Source organism: Diadema antillarum, unplaced genomic scaffold, assembly GCF_040938485.1.
Source record: "Diadema antillarum isolate AM-2024a unplaced genomic scaffold, OU_Dant_1.0 scf00000109, whole genome shotgun sequence".
In the NCBI taxonomy this organism is placed as follows: domain Eukaryota; kingdom Metazoa; phylum Echinodermata; class Echinoidea; order Diadematoida; family Diadematidae; genus Diadema; species Diadema antillarum.
In genome coordinates, this window is record NW_027270998.1 from 1,990,281 (window position 1) to 2,010,083 (window position 19,803).

At 40.3% G+C, this 19,803-nt stretch overlaps 1 protein-coding gene across 1 annotated transcript in view; it reads left to right on the plus strand.

Moving 5' to 3' along the window:
• The window catches only part of LOC139719371 (BTB/POZ domain-containing protein 9-like), a 39,136-nt gene extending 19,608 nt beyond the window's left edge, over positions 1 to 19,528 (plus strand). The window contains exons 6-13 of the mRNA XM_071630785.1: positions 678 to 792; positions 1,430 to 1,649; positions 3,230 to 3,349; positions 11,279 to 11,388; positions 13,396 to 13,585; positions 14,382 to 14,489; positions 16,339 to 16,417; positions 18,182 to 19,528. Of these exons, the coding sequence (XP_071486886.1) occupies positions 678 to 792; positions 1,430 to 1,649; positions 3,230 to 3,349; positions 11,279 to 11,388; positions 13,396 to 13,585; positions 14,382 to 14,489; positions 16,339 to 16,417; positions 18,182 to 18,424 (1,185 nt within the window). The 3' untranslated portion in view covers positions 18,425 to 19,528. The remainder of the gene's footprint in view (positions 1 to 677; positions 793 to 1,429; positions 1,650 to 3,229; positions 3,350 to 11,278; positions 11,389 to 13,395; positions 13,586 to 14,381; positions 14,490 to 16,338; positions 16,418 to 18,181) is intronic.
• The last annotated feature ends 275 nt before the right edge of the window (positions 19,529 to 19,803 follow it).

Genomic DNA, 19,803 nt, shown 5'->3' on the forward strand with positions numbered 1-19,803 from the left:
CCAGGGGCCCCCAGGGGGGCCCCAAACCCCCAAAATGAAGGAATCTTTAAAAATCTTCTCTAGAATCAGAAGTTATAGAGGTAAGATAATACTATGAGTGAGTACATTAATGACTGTATTTTCAAGTTTGTTCATAGGAGATCAAGGGGTGCCCCTCTTGGGGGCAGGGGGGGGGGGGTTGGTTGGGAAGGTCCAAATGGGGACCTGCATTGTACATTTTCATCTTCTTCCTGAAAACCTCATGATGTATTTTCATCAAACTTGGCAGGTAGCATCCCTAGGGGGTCAGGATCTCAATTTATAAAAATGGGCACCATGCCCCACCCAGAGGGCCCCAGGGGGCCCCAATCCCCCCCCCCCCCCCAAATTAAGGAATCTTAAAAAATTTGGGCCCTTATTGTACAGTTTCATCTTCTACTTGAGAATGCCTGGTCAAATTTTGGTAGAGCTGTGAATAATTTAGATTAGTGACTGCGTGAAAGATGAACTTGCGATACTCAGGTGAGCGCTAGACCCGCGGGTCTCTTGTCTAATTTACAGAGGATGTGACCTAATCTTCATGATGGGATCACATTGTGTAAAAACGAGCAGTTACCAGTTTCCCCACATGCTGTCTCCTGCTACCCCACTTTATACTCATTATCTTTCTCTCTCTCTTTTTCTCTCACTGTGTCCAGGAATTGTTGTACACAGTGCGTCCATCCAACCTCCTTTGTGCTGATGCCATCCTGGATGCCTTCAAGACAAAGGAGGAGTGTCGGAGCGCTGACCTCAACTACAGGGGAGTCCTCAGTGAGTATGCCTTGACCGGTATAATGGCCGATCCGACCTGACGACCTCTCTGACTCTCTGTATGAGAAAATGTCCTCCCTTTAGTTGATAATTAGAAGGATGTAAACACTTTAAAATGTCTGTGGGTTTCACATTTGGTATCTTTCTTTAAAGAGGAAGTTTCTCTAATTTAAAATGTCTTGATTTTTGTGTGAAGTGCAGTGTACCCTTTCCCGTGGCGATGTTTATGGAAATTTTATTCTCCATGCCTTCTGGAGGAGCAAGGTGAAGTGCCTCTTTCGATGTCCTGGATAATATGGATTTTTGTGAAATTCATTTTTTCCCCCCTTCTTACTACTATGATGTCACAATTGTAGGCAGAGCTCCTATCTATAGAGAGGGCAGCACATGTAATTAAGCTGAACTGGACAAATGTATAACCTTTGAGTAGATTGTAAGGTTTTCCCCAAACTTCCATCCAGCATTTCACTATTCTTTATGCATTTGTTGAATCCATGTAGATGTATGGGAAACCTTCCCTACTCTTTGAAGTGTATTAAAATGATGTTTTCATGAGTGCAAACAAAAGTGACCCTGTAGTGGCAAGCAAGCATCATGGTGTAAAGTCATGGTTTTTCTTGTGTGTGTACATCACCAGTCCCGGAGGAGAACGTGGCGACGGCAAAGCATGGTGCAGCGGTGGTGAAGGGGGAGATGAGATCCTCCCTGCTGGACGGAGACTGCCAAAACTATGACTTGGACCGGGGCTTCACCAGGCACCCCATAGAGGATGTACACTGTGAGGGCATCGTCATCACTTTGGGCAAGCCCACCATCATCAATACCATCCGGCTCCTACTGTGGGATCGTGATACAAGGTGATACTTTGCTGGGTTTTTCTCTCTTTCTTTCTGTTTTTCCTGCCAAATTGTGCATTCTAACTACCATTTCTGTTCAACTTCGGCCTTCTCGATCTTTCATGAATTTCGCATGGAACCAAGTTTCTCAAAAGAAACATGAATGCAAAGGGTTTAGTCTACACAATTCATTGAATACCAGTGGCAAATCACAATAGTTTAATGCTGCAAAAAAGGCCGTCAGCCCCAGTTTACAAAAGTTTCATGCTGTGAATGTTTCTGGTTTTACAGTAGTTGATGGCAATGAATGGAAAGCTATGTCGACCATCTTACAGTTAATTCAATTTGCTCACCTGAGAAATTGGCTCAAGTGAGCTATTGGTATTGCTCACTGTCCAAAATTTGTTGTGCATTGTGTACAGACTTCTTGACATTCTCATTTTCTCCTTTAAAACTGGCGGTTGAATTTTGACCAAACTTGTGAGGAATCACCATTGAGGGGAGGGCATCAGTTTGTGCAAACAGAGGTGGTGCTCCATATGGGCCCACATCTCTCAAATCAGCTAATTATCGTAAATTTTGACAGTTTCATATTCCGAAAAACTGGCGGCTGGAATCATGAATATTTGTACAAATGAATGTGGTGCCTCCAGGGGTCCCCTTATGAAAAGGCCTACATACCCAAAGTTAGCAGAGTGTTGTCAATGGGGCTACAGCAATCCCCAAATCTGAAGATTTTTGAAATAGTTTGCCACAGGTGGAGAGCCATGAAGGCATAGTGCAATGCTCAGGTGAGCGCTAGACCCGCAGGTCTCTTGTTTTTAGTGAATCAGCATTTAGAGTTAACCCTACCAATTTCCTAAGCTACCCTCTTATCACCAGTAGAAGGATGAAATGAAATAAAAATGCATTTTTTCTTCAAAGATCTTTTAACGATGAGGCCACTGAAATATTGTAATAAGACAATGTTGGTGATACATGTGTGTAGAGACATGAAGAAATCAAAAAGAATTCAAAAAGTGCCTGTGCTTGTAATTGATGTAATGAATGAGATTTGCCATAAGTAGATAATCTCGTTGTACCGTCATAATCTCATTTATGATTTATTGGTATAATGATATTTCTGTTAAAGTGTTTGGGTAAAAGGCATGTTTTTATTTCTTTTTGTAAACATGAAAGTATCATATCTTTGCTGGGATGACAAGACCTTTTTATCTAGAATTTTAGTGCTAATAGATTTTTAATATCAATTGTCAGGTAATCAGGTAAGTGATGTTGTGTCTAACTCCTAGCAGTCTTACCCCCAAAATGAAGCCACCATGGCATATTTAAGGAAAGACTGCCATGTTTTGTTTTGTTTTGGTCCTCTCCTGAACATTTGATAATTTTGAGATAAGAGGTTTTGTTTTATCAAAGGAGAGGCTGCCATGTTTTTGGTTGTGCTTTTTTTTGCTCCCCTGAGCATTTGACAGTTTCGAGATAAGAGGTTTTGTCGCCCCATCAGCGATATGTGCTTCAAGGCACACTGGCCACAAAAACAGGAACTTTCTTTGCACACTCATGTCTTACAACTTCCCCTTTTGTGTTACTGTCATATGAAGGTCATACTCATACTACATAGAGACATCGGTGGACGAGAAGGACTGGATCAAGATCATTGACCATTCAAAGTATCTGTGTCGATCGTGGCAGACTCTGCACTTCCAATCCCGGGTGTGCAAGTGAGTATCTAAAACAGCCATTTAAAAGGAATTATGTATTGCATATGCATGTTGACATCTGTTCATATGTGATAGTGTAAACATCACTTACGTGGCCAGATGACCACTTTATGATAATTTTGTTGCTCTCTTTCTCTTTTGCTGTGATGCAGCTAAAAAACAAATTAAAAACAAAAACAAAACAAACAAAACTTCCAGACCAAAATTCTGTCTATGATATAATCTGTCAATCATTGCTAAAGTATCAATATGTGTAGCAAAAGACAGGACTGCACTGTTCCATAGACTGAGCATAATTTTATAAGTTTCCATGTTACTAATATGATTGTCCTTGTCATATTTTCCCGGTACACGTGGTTCAGTGAGCAGTGTCCGGGCACTAGCATTGGTATTCTATATTTTTTCTCAACCGGTGTATCTCAAAATAATTACATGTATATTGTTATAGAATAGTATATAATTTACTCATTATTTGTCTAGCGATCCACGTCCGACAAGCTATGCTTTTTAGTGGATCACTATTTTCCATAATCGAATTTATTTTCCGCTCGCCCACGAAGTATTTATACAGTGTTTTCCTAAATATTGTACATGTTATATGTTGTTCTATAATATGTCTCGTATATATATTACATGAATCTTATGCAAACGTTTGAACAATATTTCATCACATGTATACTTTGTACTATGTTTTTTGATTTTCGATGATTGGAAATAAACTATGATTGAATTGATTGAATTGAAAGGACAAGTTCACCTTCGTAAACATAAGGATTGAGAAAATGCAACAATATTAGTAGAACACATCAGTGAAAGTTTGAGGAAAATTGGACAATCGATGCAAATGTTATGAATTTTTTAAATTTTTTTTGTTGGAACCGCTGGATGAGGAGACTACTACAGCTTGTGAGTCATATGTGTACAACAGTATAAAGGAAATATAAAAGAAAATTCAACATATTTTCACTTTTTTCGCATAATAAAAGAGCAATTGACTTGCCTCTTTCTAAAGGCAGGGGGGATAATATTACCCATAACATTTATCGGTAACGAGTCAGGGGAATGTGTACTTTTTTCAAAAGATGGAATTTTGTGAAATTCTCTTTATATTTTCCTTATATTGTTGTACGCATGTGACATCTAAGTTATTCATACACTGCAGTAGTCTTCTCATCCAGCGGGTACTGCACAAAAACTTCAAAAATTCATAACTTTTGAACGGATTGTCTGATTTTCCTCAAACTTTCAATGATGTGTTCTACTAATATTGCTACATTCTCTCAATCCTTATATTTATGAAGGTGAACTTGTCCTTTAACAAAAGATATAACCCTTTTATTCCCAGCTCCTTTGTACACCCCTTCATTCGGCAGAACCATTTTAATAACCCTTGTATTTCCAGCTCACCTTTAGGCTTTCATGTGGCAGAAATGTGTCTCACAACTCTTTCATTTCTCGTTCCTCTGTAGACCCTTTTAGTTGGCAGAGATATTTCTATAGCCCATTTATTCCCATCTCCTTTATACAACCTTTCATGTGACAAAACAGTTTTTATAATCCTGTCCAACCCCCCAGCTCCCTTGTACACCTTTTCATTTGGCAGAATGACTTCTATAACCCTTTTATTCCCAGCTTAGAGAAGGCCTTTCAATTGGGAAGGATAGTTTGTATAACCCTTTTATTCCCAGCTTAGAGAAGGCCTTTCAATTGGGAAGGATAGTTTGTATAACCCTTTTATTCCCAGCTTTGTGTAGGCCTTTGCATTTGGAAGGAGAGTTTCTATAACCCTTTTATTCCCAGCTTAGTGTAGGCCCTTTCATTTGGCAGGAGAGTTTCTATAACCCTTTTATTCCCAGCCTTGTGTAGGCACTTGCATTTGGAAGGAGAGTTTCTATAACCCTTTTATTCCCTGCTTAGTGTAGGCCCTTTCATTTGGCAGGAGAGTTTCTATAACCCTTTTATTCCCAGCAATATTGTAGACCCTTTTATTATGGAGGAGAATTTCTATAACCCTTTTATTCCCAGCTTAGTGTTGACCCTATCATTTGGCAGGAGAGTTTCTATAACCCTTTTCTTCCCAGCTTAGTGTAGACCCCTGGATTTGGAGGGAGAGTTTCTATAACCCTTTTCTTCCTAGCTTAGTGTAGACCCCTGGATTTGGAGGGAGAGTTTCTATAACCCTTTTATTCCCAGCTTAGTGTCGACCCTTTCATTTGGCAGGAGAGTTTCTATAACCCTTTTATTCCCAGCCTTGTGTAGGCACTTGCATTTGGAAGGAGAGTTTCTATAACCCTTTTATTCCCTGCTTAGTGTAGGCCCTTTCATTTGGCAGGAGAGTTTCTATAACCCTTTTATTCCCAGCAATATTGTAGACCCTTTTATTATGGAGGAGAATTTCTATAACCCTTTTATTCCCAGCTTAGTGTCGACCCTTTCATTTGGCAGGAGAGTTTCTGTAACCCTATTCTTCCCAGCTTAGTGTAGACCCCTGGATTTGGAGGGAGAGTTTCTATAACCCTTTTCTTCCTAACTTAGTGGAGACCCCTGGATTTGGAAGGAGAGTTTCTATAACCCTTTTATTCCCAGCTTAGTGTCGACCCTTTCATTTGGCAGGAGAGTTTCTATAACCCTTTTTGTCCCAGCTTAATGTAGGCATGTGCATTTGGAAGGAGAGTTTCTATAACCCTTCTATTCCCAGGTTAGTGTAGGCCCTTTCATTTGGCAGGAGAGTTTCTATAACCCTTTTATTCCCAGCAATATTGTAGACCCTTTTATTATGGAGGAGAATTTCTATAACTCTTTTATTCCCAGGTTAGTGTAGACCCCTGCATTATGAAGGAGAGTTTCTATAACCCTCTTATTCCCAGCAAAATTGTAGACCCTTTTATTATGGAGGAGAATTTCTATAACCCTTTTATTCCCAGCTTAGTGTCGACCCTTTCATTTGGCAGGAGAGTTTCTATAATCCTTTTATTCCCAGCGTAGTGTAGACCACTGAATTTGGAAGGAGAGTTTCTATAACCCTTTTATTCCCAGCAATTTTGTAGACCCTTTCATTTGGCAGGAGAGTTTCTATAACCCTTTTATTCCGAGCTTAGTGTACACCCTGCATTTGGAAGGAGAGTTTCTATAACCCTTTTATTCCCAGCTTAGTGTAGGCCTTTGCATTTGGAAGGAGAGTTTCTATAACCCTTTTATTCCCAGCTTAGTGTAGGCCCTTTCATTTGGCAGGAGAGTTTCTATAACCCTTTTATTCCCAGCCTTGTGTAGGCACTTGCATTTGGAAGGAGAGTTTCTATAACCCTTTTATTCCCTGCTTAGTGTAGGCCCTTTCATTTGGCAGGAGAGTTTCTATAACCCTTTTATTCTCAGCAATATTGTAGACCCTTTTATTATGGAGGAGAATTTCTATAACCCTTTTATTCCCAGCTTAGTGTCGACCCTATCATTTGGCAGGAGAGTTTCTATAACCCTTTTCTTCCCAGCTTAGTGTAGACCCCTGGATTTGGAGGGAGAGTTTCTATAACCCTTTTCTTCCTAGCTTAGTGGAGACCCCTGGATTTGGAGGGAGAGTTTCTATAACCCTTTTATTCCCAGCTTAGTGTCGACCCTTTCATTTGGCAGGAGAGTTTCTATAACCCTTTTTGTCCCAGCTTAATGTAGGCACTTGCATTTGGAAGGAGAGTTTCTATAACCCTTTTATTCCCAGGTTGGTGTAGGCCCTTTCATTTGGCAGGAGAGTTTCTATAACCCTTTTATTCCCAGCAATATTGTAGACCCTTTTATTATGGAGGAGAATTTCTATAACCCTTTTATTCCCAGCTTAGTGTAGACCCCTGCATTATGAAGGAGAGTTTCTATAACCCTTTTATTCCCAGCAATATTGTAGACCCTTTTATTATGGAGGAGAATTTCTATAACCCTTTTATTCCCAGCTTAGTGTCGACCCTTTCATTTGGCAGGAGAGTTTCTATAATCCTTTTATTCCCAGCGTAGTGTAGACCACTGCATTTGGAAGGAGAGTTTCTATAACCCTTTTATTCCCAGCAATATTGTAGACCCTTTTATTATGGAGGAGAATTTCTATAACCCTTTTATTCCCAGCTTAGTGTCGACCCTATCATTTGGCAGGAGAGTTTCTATAACCCTTTTATTCCCAGGTTAGTGTAGGCCCTTTCATTTGGCAGGAGAGTTTCTATAACCCTTTTATTCCCAGCTTAGTGTCGACCCTATCATTTGGCAGGAGAATTTCTATAACCCTTTTATTCCCAGGTTAGTGTAGACCCCTGCATTATGAAGGAGAGTTTCCATAACCCTTTTCTTCCTAGCTTAGTGGAGACCCCTGGATTTGGAGGGAGAGTTTCTATAACCCTTTTATTCCCAGCTTAGTGTCGACCCTTTCATTTGGCAGGAGAGTTTCTATAACCCTTTTTGTCCCAGCTTAATGTAGGCACTTGCATTTGGAAGGAGAATTTCTATAACCCTTTTATTCCCAGCTTAGTGTAGACCCCTGCATTATGAAGGAGAGTTTCTATAACCCTTTTATTCCCAGCAATATTGTAGACCCTTTTATTATGGAGGAGAATTTCTATAACCCTTTTATTCCCAGCTTAGTGTCGACCCTTTCATTTGGCAGGAGAGTTTCTATAATCCTTTTATTCCCAGCGTAGTGTAGACCACTGCATTTGGAAGGAGAGTTTCTATAACCCTTTTATTCCCAGCAATATTGTAGACCCTTTTATTATGGAGGAGAATTTCTATAACCCTTTTATTCCCAGCCTAGTGTCGACCCTTTCATTTGGCAGGAGAGTTTCTATAATCCTTTTATTCCCAGCTTAGTGTAGACCACTGCATTTGGAAGGAGAGTTTCTATAACCCTTTTATTCCCAGCAATTTTGTAGACCCTTTCATTTTGTAGACCCTTTTTTTCCCAGCTTAGTGTAGGCCTTTGCATTTGGAAGGAGAGTTTCTATAACCCTTTTATTCCCAGCTTAGTGTAGGCACTTGCACTTGGAAGGAGAGTTTCTATAACCCTTTTATTCCCAGCTTAGTGTAGGCCCTTTCATTTGGCAGGAGAGTTTCTATAACCCTTTTATTCCCAGCCTTGTGTAGGCACTTGCATTTGGAAGGAGAGTTTCTATAACCCTTTTATTCCCTGCTTAGTGTAGGCCCTTTCATTTGGCAGGAGAGTTTCTATAACCCTTTTATTCCCAGCAATATTGTAGACCCTTTTATTATGGAGGAGAATTTCTATAACCCTTTTATTCCCAGCTTAGTGTCGACCCTATCATTTGGCAGGAGAGTTTCTATAACCCTTTTCTTCCTGCTTAGTGTAGACCCCTGGATTTGGAGGGAGAGTTTCTATAACCCTTTTCTTCCTAGCTTAGTGGAGACCCCTGGATTTGCAGGGAGAGTTTCTATAACCCTTTTATTCCCAGCTTAGTGTCGACCCTTTCATTTGGCAGGAGAGTTTCTATAACCCTTTTTGTCCCAGCTTAATGTAGGCGCTTGCATTTGGAAGGAGAGTTTCTATAACCCTTTTATTCCCAGGTTGGTGTAGGCCCTTTCATTTGGCAGGAGAGTTTCTATAACCCTTTTATTCCCAGCAATATTGTAGACCCTTTTGTTATGGAGGAGAATTTCTATAACCCTTTTATTCCCAGCTTAGTGTAGACCCCTGCATTATGAAGGAGAGTTTCTATAACCCTTTTATTCCCAGCAATATTGTAGACCCTTTTATTATGGAGGAGAATTTCTATAACCCTTTTATTCCCAGCTTAGTGTCGACCCTATCATTTGGCAGGAGAGTTTCTATAATCCTTTTATTCCCAGCTTGGTGTAGACCCCTGGATTTGGAGGGAGAGTTTCTATAACCCTTTTCTTCCTAGCTTAGAGTAGACCCCTGGATTTGGAGGGAGAGTTTCTATAACCCTTTTATTCCCAGCAATTTTGTAGACCCTTTCATTTGGCAGGAGAGTTTCTATAACCCTTTTATTCCGAGCTTAGTGTACACCCTGCATTTGGAAGGAGAGTTTCTATAACCCTTTTATTCCCAGCTTAGTGTAGGCGCTTGCATTTGGCAGGAGAGTGTCTATAACCCTTTTATTCCCAGCTTAGTGTAGGCACTTTCATTGGGCAGGAGAGTTTCTATAACCCTTTTATTCCCAGCCTAGTGTAGGCACTTGCATTTGGCAGGAGAGTTTCTATAACCCTTTTATTCCCAGCTTAGTGTAGACCCCTGCATTTGGAAGGAGAGTTTCTATAACCCTTTTATTCCCAGCAATTTTGTAGACCCTTTCATTTGGCAGGAGAGTTTCTATAACCCTTTTATTCCGAGCTTAGTGTACACCCTGCATTTGGAAGGAGAGTTTCTATAACCCTTTTATTCCCAGCTTAGTGTAGGCGCTTGCATTTGGCAGGAGAGTGTCTATAACCCTTTTATTCCCAGCTTAGTGTAGGCACTTTCAGTGGGCAGGAGAGTTTCTATAACCCTTTTATTCCCAGCCTAGTGTAGGCACTTGCATTTGGAAGGAGAGTTTCTATAACCCTTTTATTCCCAGCTTAGTGTAGGCCCTTTCATATGGCAGGAGAGTTTCTGTAACCCTTTTATTCCCTGCTTGGTGTAGGCCCTTTCATTTGGCAGGAGAATTTCTATAACCCTTTTATTCCCAGCAATATTGTAGACCCTTTTATTATGGAGGAGAATTTCTATAACCCTTTTATTCCCAGCTTAGTGTCGGCCCTTTCATTTGGCATTAGAGTTTCTATAACCCTTTTCTTCCCAGCTTAGTGTAGACCCCTGGATTTGGAAGGAGAGTTTCTATATCCCTTTTATTCCCAGCTTAGTGTAGACCCCTGGATTTGGGGGGAGAGTTTCTATAACCCTTTTATTCCCAGCTTAGTGTCGACCCTTTCATTTGGGAGGAGAGTTTCTATAACCCTTTTACTCCCAGCTTAGTGTAGACCCCTGCATTTGGGAGGAGAGTTTCTCTATCCCTTTTATTCCCAGCTTAGTGTATACCCTTTCATTTTGGCAGGAGAGTTTTTATAACTATTTTATTCCCAGCTTAGTGGATTCCCTTTCATTTGGGAGGAGAGTTTCTATAACCCTTTCATTCCCAGCTTAGTGTATGCCCTTTCATTTTGGGAGGAGAGTTTCTATAACCCTTTTATTCCCAGCTTAGTGTAGACCCCTGCATTTGGGAGGAGAGTTTCTATAACCCTTTTATTCCCAGCTTCATGGAGACCCCTGTATTTGGGAGGAGCATTTCTATAACCCTTTTATTCCCAGCTTAGTGTATAGCCTTTCATTTGGCAGGAGAGTTTTTATAACCCTTTTATTCCCAGCTTAGTGTACGCCCTTTCATTTGGGAGGAGAGTTTCTATAGCCCGTTTATTCCCAGCTTAGTGTAGGCCCTTTCATTTGGCAGGAGAGTTTCAATAACCCTTTTATTCCCAGCTTAGTGTAGACCCCTGCATTTGGAGGGAGAGTTTCTATAATCCTTTTATTCCCAGCAATTTTGTAGACCCTTTCATTTGGCAGGTGAGTTTCTATAACCCTTTTATTCCCAGCTTAGTGTAGACCCCTGCATTATGGAGGAGAGTTTCTATAACCGTTTTATTCCCCGCTACTTTGTAGGCCCTTTTTTTTTTGGGCAGGACAATATCTACATTCCCAACTCTTTGTATACCCTTTCATTTGGCAGCATTGTTTCTTAAGTCCTTTCATTCCCAGCTCCCTTTTTGTGTATAGAATGATGTCAATACAACTATTTCTCATCTTCCATAAAGTGATGTAGATAGTGATGCTTAGGGTCATCTTTTCTTCATGTTCATTTTTACAGAGTCAGTACATTTTTTTAAATCATATTTGTCAGTGATATATCAGTTGATTTCTTGTACTCTTTCCCATATGTGTTCTATTTTTAGGTACATTCGCATTGTTGGAGTTCACAACACAGTCAATAAAGTTTTTCATCTCGTATCATTTGAAGCCTTTCACACGACAAGGGTGTTCCAGTTGGATGATGGTCTCATAGGTATGTAACCTGGTCTGACTTGCAGTAATATTTGATGCATCACGCGTTATCCCGAGGTGCCGTAGTACCCCGGGGTACCACGTTGTGTAGCACCACCTCACGTCCACTTGAGGACAGCCGCAGAGAAATGCATGCACTGTGTGTGCGTGTACATAGTCATTCCCATGCCACTGCATGCACCAAAATAATTTCCACTTTTTGGCAACCCAGGGTACAACCTTTTTAAAAAGATAAACAATTCAACAAAATGGCTGATTTTTATTTGGTACCCCGGGATACCATTTATGTCATCATTTTAGGAAATTCCTTCTGTCCTTCTGTCGCAGATATAGTGCACTGCAGTATGTACAAAGTCATGTTATGAATTAGAAAAACAAAATAGAAAAACTCTGGTAGAAGAATTCTGTTACCAGGTTTTTATCATATTCTATCAAATTTTTCCAATATTCTCTGTGAGGACATTAGCGTTCATAGAAGATATGTGTTCCCAAAGTAGAGTTAACATTGCCTTCTTGTTTTGCGATGGTATTATTATATACGGTTTTTGTAATCGCTAGATGAAACAGACCTACACGTTAATGTCACTAGTAGGAGAGTTGATCGTATCACTGGACGCTTTTTTTTCGTGGCTCTGAATTCCGTACTCAGAGGACGAAATTTCGGCCAAAAATAGCACGAGTTATTCACAAAGTCCTGAAAATTACAAATTCGGCAAAATTATGAAAATTATTCACTCCGATTTTTTGAAAATAGACTTCAAATAAACCCCTCTCTAAAAAGTTGTCTTTTTGCGTGGTGTAAAATCACATTGTAATTCCGGACACGATTTTCGCAATGAAATAATCGACGTCTTTCGCACCTTGTCCTTGCACCAGAATCACAATTCATCCCACAAATCACCGTACACATTCTCACCGAGCAGACGACAAAGAAAAAATCGGCAAACGAGGCTCAAATTACGTATTTTACGGTAAAATGTCTATCTTGAACATTTCAAACAGTTCACGCGATAAAACCTTATGAAAAATCGACAATCGAATTTTACATGCTTCGTCTATGGGAGCGCGGGTGACAAGTTGCGTGCCTTACGGGCCCTTTCCTTTGCGCACAACTTTCCGCATCATTCGTGTTTGAGGACGATAGCTGCAAATTTGCGGTTTTGATCAGTGAACTTGTGGTTCTATTCGAATCTCCAGCATTTTTCCTGTATGTGAGTGGGATTTCATAGAATTTCAGTGACGAAATGTGATTCAAACATGCATAAATATTAACTATGACGAGGTGCGGGTCACCAACTATAAATCTGAGGTAAAATGTGAGTTTCTTCGCCTTTTTTCATTTCTATGTCGCGTTTTTTTGCGATTTCGGTCCACACAACGTTCTGTGAGGCTAATCTACGAAGTCTCGCGCATACTGAATGTCATTAGTATGCAAAAATGTGCATGTCCGGAATTACCATGCTGTCCGGTAATACCATACCTGTATATACTATGGGACTGTAAGTTTACCATTCATTGAGGGAGGGAGAAGTTTCCTCCCTTTCCCCTGCCTCCTTTCTGTCTCATCTTTCTCCCCTACTGTCTTTCAAACCTTTGATTTCATTCTCTCTCCATTCTTCCTCCTATTCTCCTTCTCCCTCACTGCAACCTCAACTTTAGCTCACCTCCGCCTCTCAGCTGTTACTATTTGCTTTCCTTATACTCTCCCAAAGTCACTTCCGTCCTCTGCTCTTTTTATGAGGGTCTTTCTTTGCCAAACAACTGTCCTTTTAAGACTATGTATGCATGATGTTACTGCAATCCTCTCTTCCTCATTTACATCGCCATGTAAAATTCAAACAATGAAATTTATTGATATTCCTTTGTGATAACGCGTCTAGAGTGTGCAGTTAAAATTTAGCATGAAATGACATGAGTGATATGAGCGTTACAAGCTAGAGAGCACAGAATTATTTGTTGCAATTAGAAAGGAGAGATATAATATTTTGGGGTTGTTTTTAACCTGTAGTCCCCCAGCAAAATGTGGCAACAATCAAAGCCAGCGCAAGTGTGATCGAGGGAGTGAGCAGGAGTCGGAACGCCCTCCTGAATGGAGACACAAAGAACTATGACTGGGACTCGGGCTACACGTGCCACCAGCTGGGCAGCGGCTCCATCATAGTACAGCTGGCCCAGCCGTATGTCCTGGGGAGCATCAGGTATGGGTTGTAGGTCAGAGGTCATGGGTTAGAAGCCATGGTGGATGGGTCCTGGTAGAGAAGACAATACCTCAGCTTATTTCCCCCAGTCTTCCCAAGGGAATGACATCGAAATTAGCCAGCATATTTGTAGATTTGTTTCAATTTGTTATTTACTATCACCGTTTCTTATTTCCTGCCAGTCTTTAAAAAAAGTCTCTCATACTAATCAATGACTTTTCTTTTTAAACCTTGAGAGAAGCTTACACAGATTGTCTTTGTGGCTCCTTAGAGATGTGGCCTCATATTCAAGGAGACACGGGATCAAAATGCAATATGTACTTTAAAAAATTATGCGCTTTTACAAATTTTCGAGTGAACAAGTATTTTGACTTGTTTGAAAGACCATGAAGCATGGAAATGTTACTTTCGTCGATTAAAAAGCTTCATAAATGTTGATATAATGACAAACTTCACATATTAAGGGTTATGCAGGAATCCATGCACTTTTATCTGTTTGTCTATAATTGAATCTTTGATATACTCTCATTTGTCCTGAAATGAAGGAATTATCCAAGATTGCAGTGATGATCAATTTTGATGAATGCAATAAGTCTCTTTTTTTTTTTTCCTTAAAACACTTTTCTTTTTCTTTTTTTGCTTTCATGTGACTAGTCATAAATATGTGGTAAATGAGGACAAAATGTCAACAGAAGCAGTGAAGTAAAAAAAAAAAAAAAAAAAATCTTAGGGTCATTTTGCTGAGCCTGGCAAGATTGTAAGTTTCTGTTGGATTTCGTTGACAAACCACTGGCAGGTTATTACTGTGGGACTGTGATACTAGGACCTACAGCTACTTTGTGGATGTCTCCACCGACAACCAAAGCTGGATCAGGGTTGCCGACAAAACCAAAGAGGCTTGCAGGTAATGTTGTGTTGGGATCGCTTAATTTTTGAGAGGTACACGTTTAATGAAGGACTTACGACACAGTTGGGTTTAACTTCGAAAAGCACTTTATTCAAGAAGTGTTTGAGAGCTCTCCCCTCTCCGAGCTTCAGATTACAAGTCTTCTTCTCTGCTGGATACAATTCTCCTCATACATTCAATAATACACCTTGGTTACACGGTTGTAACATACAAATTGTACTATGAATGGGTTGTGAATGGGTGAGTCTTCATGTTAAAGAGAGGTTTTTAATTGGGCAAAACTTTGGTTGTTATAGAAACAAAGGCGGGACTAGTTTTATAAAGGAGGTAGTATTCTTGGATTTGGATTCAGCAACAATTCTAAGTAATCAATGGGGGAAGGGCAGGATGTTTGGGTTTGACTTAACCTGGTCATAAATTAGATGTGGCTAGATGTACAATGTATACTTAAGGGATGATGAAGGTCGATGACTCACTGGAGGTGGAGAGTATTGGAGGGAAAGAGATATGTGACCCGCTACAACAAAATGATCCTAAAGTCGGGCGAGGTCGATTATTTGAAAATTGCATGATATAATTCCCTAATCTTTCTGCTTTAAATTGATATATAACACGTCTCATAAAAATAATCGGCTGCGGAGATATCGATGTTTAAAAGAGAGCATGTCAAGACGTCTGGGAAATCACTGTTTCGAGAAAAGCGCCCTAAAAGTTCTCCTTGCGACGCAATCACAATCAAGAGACACGCAAGTCAGTATTCACCTCCGGACAATAGAAGTTAAGCCCTAGCAACCCCCGAAATGCTCATTCAAACACAGCGTCGGCGGTCTCCTCACCGACCAATCAGCGACCAGGATGTCAGGAGAAGCGGCTAGGCATAGCGCAACCCGCCTGCACGCACCAGTCGACTGGGCAGTGTGCGAGCTTCACGCTTCGGTTAGCGGCAAGCAGCAAACTGACCAATGAGATCACTCTGGTCGTTGTTAGGGGCGGAGCCTATGTGTGGCGCTCAATCCAAATGTTCGAACCAGTTTCTGCTTCGTTGAAACGCCAAAAAAACATGGCCCAGAAAAACGCTATTTTTTGATCTTTCCTTTCATCATTTTGCTTCAAAATTTCGACAGATGATAGAAGACATGTCAGACTCTACTAATATGTCAAATTCAGAAAATCATAAGTTTTGACCAATTTTGATGCTGTAACTTCAAACTCGATTTTCACGGCTTCGACCGTGCGCGACTTCAGGACCATTTTGTTGTAGCGGGTCACATATATCCGGTCATAGTGGAATGGGAGGGGGTAGTGATAACTTTGTGTATCATTACACAACAGTAAGGTCTCACAGAATCCGGAGGGCAGTATTCACAGGTTGGTGGGAACCTTCAAGGGCAATATTTTGTGATGTATGTACCCAGCAATAGCATTGACCATGCAAGTAAGGATTCATAAAATCAATGAATGTTTTGTATGCAAAGATATAAATTTGAAGAAGTGAATAAATTTTTCTGCATATGAAAGAATAAAGCAACAGCTGGGAGTGCTGATGTAAGAAGAATGGAAGCTCTGGGGGGTGTTTCATCAACGTTTGTCAAGTTGTCAGCGCTGACAATTTCAGCAAAATCCTTGGTTTTGATTTGCTGAGATGCTCTGGTCACTGACTGTTACTATGGTAATTCAAGTTGTCAGCACTGACAAACGTTGATGAAACACCCCCCAGATGATGCTGATGGTGATATGATGTGAAAGTATGGCATGTCTTAGTTTCTTTGGAAGTCTGCAGTGTGAGCATAAGAAATGGGAGGAATAGATTTCATGTAAGATTTTGTGGATTATCATACTGGAACAGATCTTGGCAGACGCTCTACTTTCCGAGGAGGCCTGTGACCTTCATCAGGATAGTTGGAGTGAGAAATACAGCAAATGAGGTATGTGGCTGTCGGTCTTAACAAGCAATCTCACACCATGTTCAGGTTGACGTAAATAATGGTTTGGTATACAGTTATGGACTACATTTTAGGGGCATTAAAGGACAAGTTCACCTTCATAAACATAAGGATTGAGAGAATGCAACAATATTAGTAGAACACATCAGTGAAAGTTTGAAGAAAATTGGACAATTGATGCAAAAGTTATGAATTTGTAAAATTTTTGTGTTGGAACCGCTGGATGAGGAGACTACTACAGCTTGTGAGTCATATGCGTACAACAGTATAAAGAAAATGTAAAGAAAATTCAACATATTTTCACTTTTTTCGCATAATAAAAGAGCACTTGACTTGACTCTTTCTAAAGGCAGGGGGAATAATATTACCCATAACATTTGTCGGTAACGAGTCGGGGGAATGTGTACTTTTTTCAAAAGATGAAATTTTGTGAAATTCTCTTTATATTTTCCTTATATTGTTGTACGCATGTGACATCTAAGTTATTCACACACTGCAGTAGTCTTCTCATCCAGCGGTTACTGCACAAAAACTTCAAAAATTCATAACTTTTGAATGGACTGTCCAATTTTCCTCAAACTTTCAATGATGTGTTCTACTAATATTGCTACATTCTCTCAATCCTTATGTTTATGAAGGTGAACTTGTCCTTTAATATTCTTGCCCCATTGAGAGATCTCAACTCAATACCATGACCTGAGGAGCTTGCTCAGAGGGTCATAGCGTTGGGGTTGAAATCCCGAGGGGCAGTATATCAACTATGGCCCAAAGAAGGGGAGTCAATATCTGTTCTTAGTACCAAATGGAATTACATGGAATTTTTGCGGTTGAGCTAGTCAGTTCACACATTAGGCACTGATGTTGACATTTGCATTGCTATTGCATCGAACAAGGGTCAGCTCGCATGCTATGAAAGCCAATTGCTTACAGTACATGCACATTATGTACTGCATATCTGCCAGAAGATGGCAGTTTAGTACTATGTGGCAGGTCAGCGCTATGAGGCACTTTTGGTTCTATGAAGCTAATTTATGTCCCGGATTGCAACCCATCAGAATCAAGGATTCATCAAATGAGGTATATAGGATTCATCGAATGAGGTATATAAAGTAAAATCAGACAGAGTAGAAGAAACTTCTGGCATTTTACATTTTCATATCTTTTACCCAATAGTGACTTTGGAAGCAAGTGCATGTGCAAATTGGCAGTGGTGATGATGCTATTGATTCTCAACTTTCCCATCAGTTTGTGCAAAGGGATATATAAAACTTTTGTTTTTGGCCCTTATTCAGGAGCTACAACTCTTTCTCCTCCAAAAGTCACCAATGCATGGTTTTTACAATGCAACAACAAAAAAAAAAAACCAAAACAACAACCCAAATATGATATGATTGATACATTACCTGTACAAAAAGAGAAATGTACTGAAGAATTGTGTGTTGGTAAATGAGAGACTTTAAAGGCCATAATATAGTGTCATGTTATTTGCATATCATTTTCCTTTTTGTTCCACATTCAGTTTCATGAAGTATCTGGTATTCTTTTTATATTTGATAATATTAAGGCTGCTTTTAATGATAGTAGCATGTACTTTAAGCACAGAGTGGCTAAATGATATCTGTTCTTCAAGTCTTTGCCATTGGAAATATGCATTATACTGTTAAATATAAATTGTGATATAGGTTTACAATAGTTTTAATCATAGTAATACCAAAGTGATTTACCCCTTGCCATCATCCCCACCAGGTATTCCACTGTGTCCACTTTGAGTGCCCCGCCCAGAACAGTGAGGAGAATGAGTCACACTCCTCCGACATGGATGAGGACAGCTGTGCGTTGTCCACCCAAGCAGGGTCAATTCGCCTCTCTAGCTCCACCTCCAACAACCCCCACCCGCCGCACTCCACCTCCCAGCAGTCACCCACCACACCCTCCTCCACACGCAGCTCGCCAACATCCAGCGTGGGGAGGGCGTCTCCGCGCTTTTGATCTCGGGAGGGGGCCGGTGTCGGCAGCAGTGGAAGGGGGTTTGGTAGTTAGCAGGAGTTAGACACTCCATTATGAACATCTCATCGCTAGTGCTCTTTGGACATCATCACTAGATGATTTCAGCTTCCACTTATATGTAGGTGCATGTAGAGGATCTTTAGGAGCTATTCTCATCCAGAGTGTGATGGAAGATTCACTTAACTTGCACCCCATCCACACCCACCTGTGTGTACTCTTCCAGTGTCTGCACCCTTGAGCGTGCCCATGTCACCATCCCATGGGAGTGCCATGGGAACCAGTGAACATTGTGGGAGAGAGAGAAAAAAGTGCCATGCCGCATAATCTCTGTTGGAAAGCTTGCATGAGTCATTTCGGCAGCCTGCACATGTGGTCCGAATGGATGGAGACTTCTTGCAAGAAAGGAAGAGATAGCAGTATTCTACTAAGGATAGATTCCATGTTAACGTGATGCAAAACCAGCCTTCGCCATCCGCCAATATACCACACTCAGATCACTTGCCAGTATTTATAGTAATTTGTTGTCACCGTCTTTTTAATCAATGTTGATTCTGACAAGAGTGCATTATCGGTTCGAGGGTCACTCTCTCATCAAAGAGCGTAATGCTTTGAAAACTCTGTCATTATGTGACAGTTCAGTGCACTATTCTTGTGTTTTATATGTGATATAGTCTCCTTGAAGGAGTTTTTATTGATATTTGATGTTTGTGTAATCTTAATGTCATGAAATTAGGAAATCTATATGGCAACTTTCATCAAGAATATAGAGGCTGTTTCTGATTTATAGGGGCATGTTGCATAGTCAAAAACCCATTCAAGTATGTCAGAAGTATGTGTAGAGTGGGTAATCTAGAGAATGTGTGATAAACCTACATTCAGTCATCTCCAACGTGTTTATAACAAAAATCATTTGAAACCTGAGTCAAAATTCGACTTTCTTAGAAAATATCCAAAGTAAGTCTTTGAGTACATATGATACTAATGTATACCATGCCCATACAGAGCTCTGCATTCTCAGGCTGTTTATGTCAGCATTCTTTTCCTCATTACTTCCCCACGCCACATTAAAGGACAAGTCCACCTTCATATACACAGGGATTGAGTAAATGCAACAATATTAGTAGGACACATCAGTGAAAGTTTGAGGAAAATCTGACAATCTGTTCAAAAGTTATTAATTCTTAAAGTATCTGCACAATCACTGCTGGATGAGGAAACTGCTACAGTGTATAATGCCACATGCGTAGAACGATATAAGGAAAATAACAAGAGAATTTCACAAAACTTTACTTTTTCAGTAAAGTGCACATTCATAACTTTTGAACGGATCGTCAGATTTTCCTCAAACTCTCACTGATCTG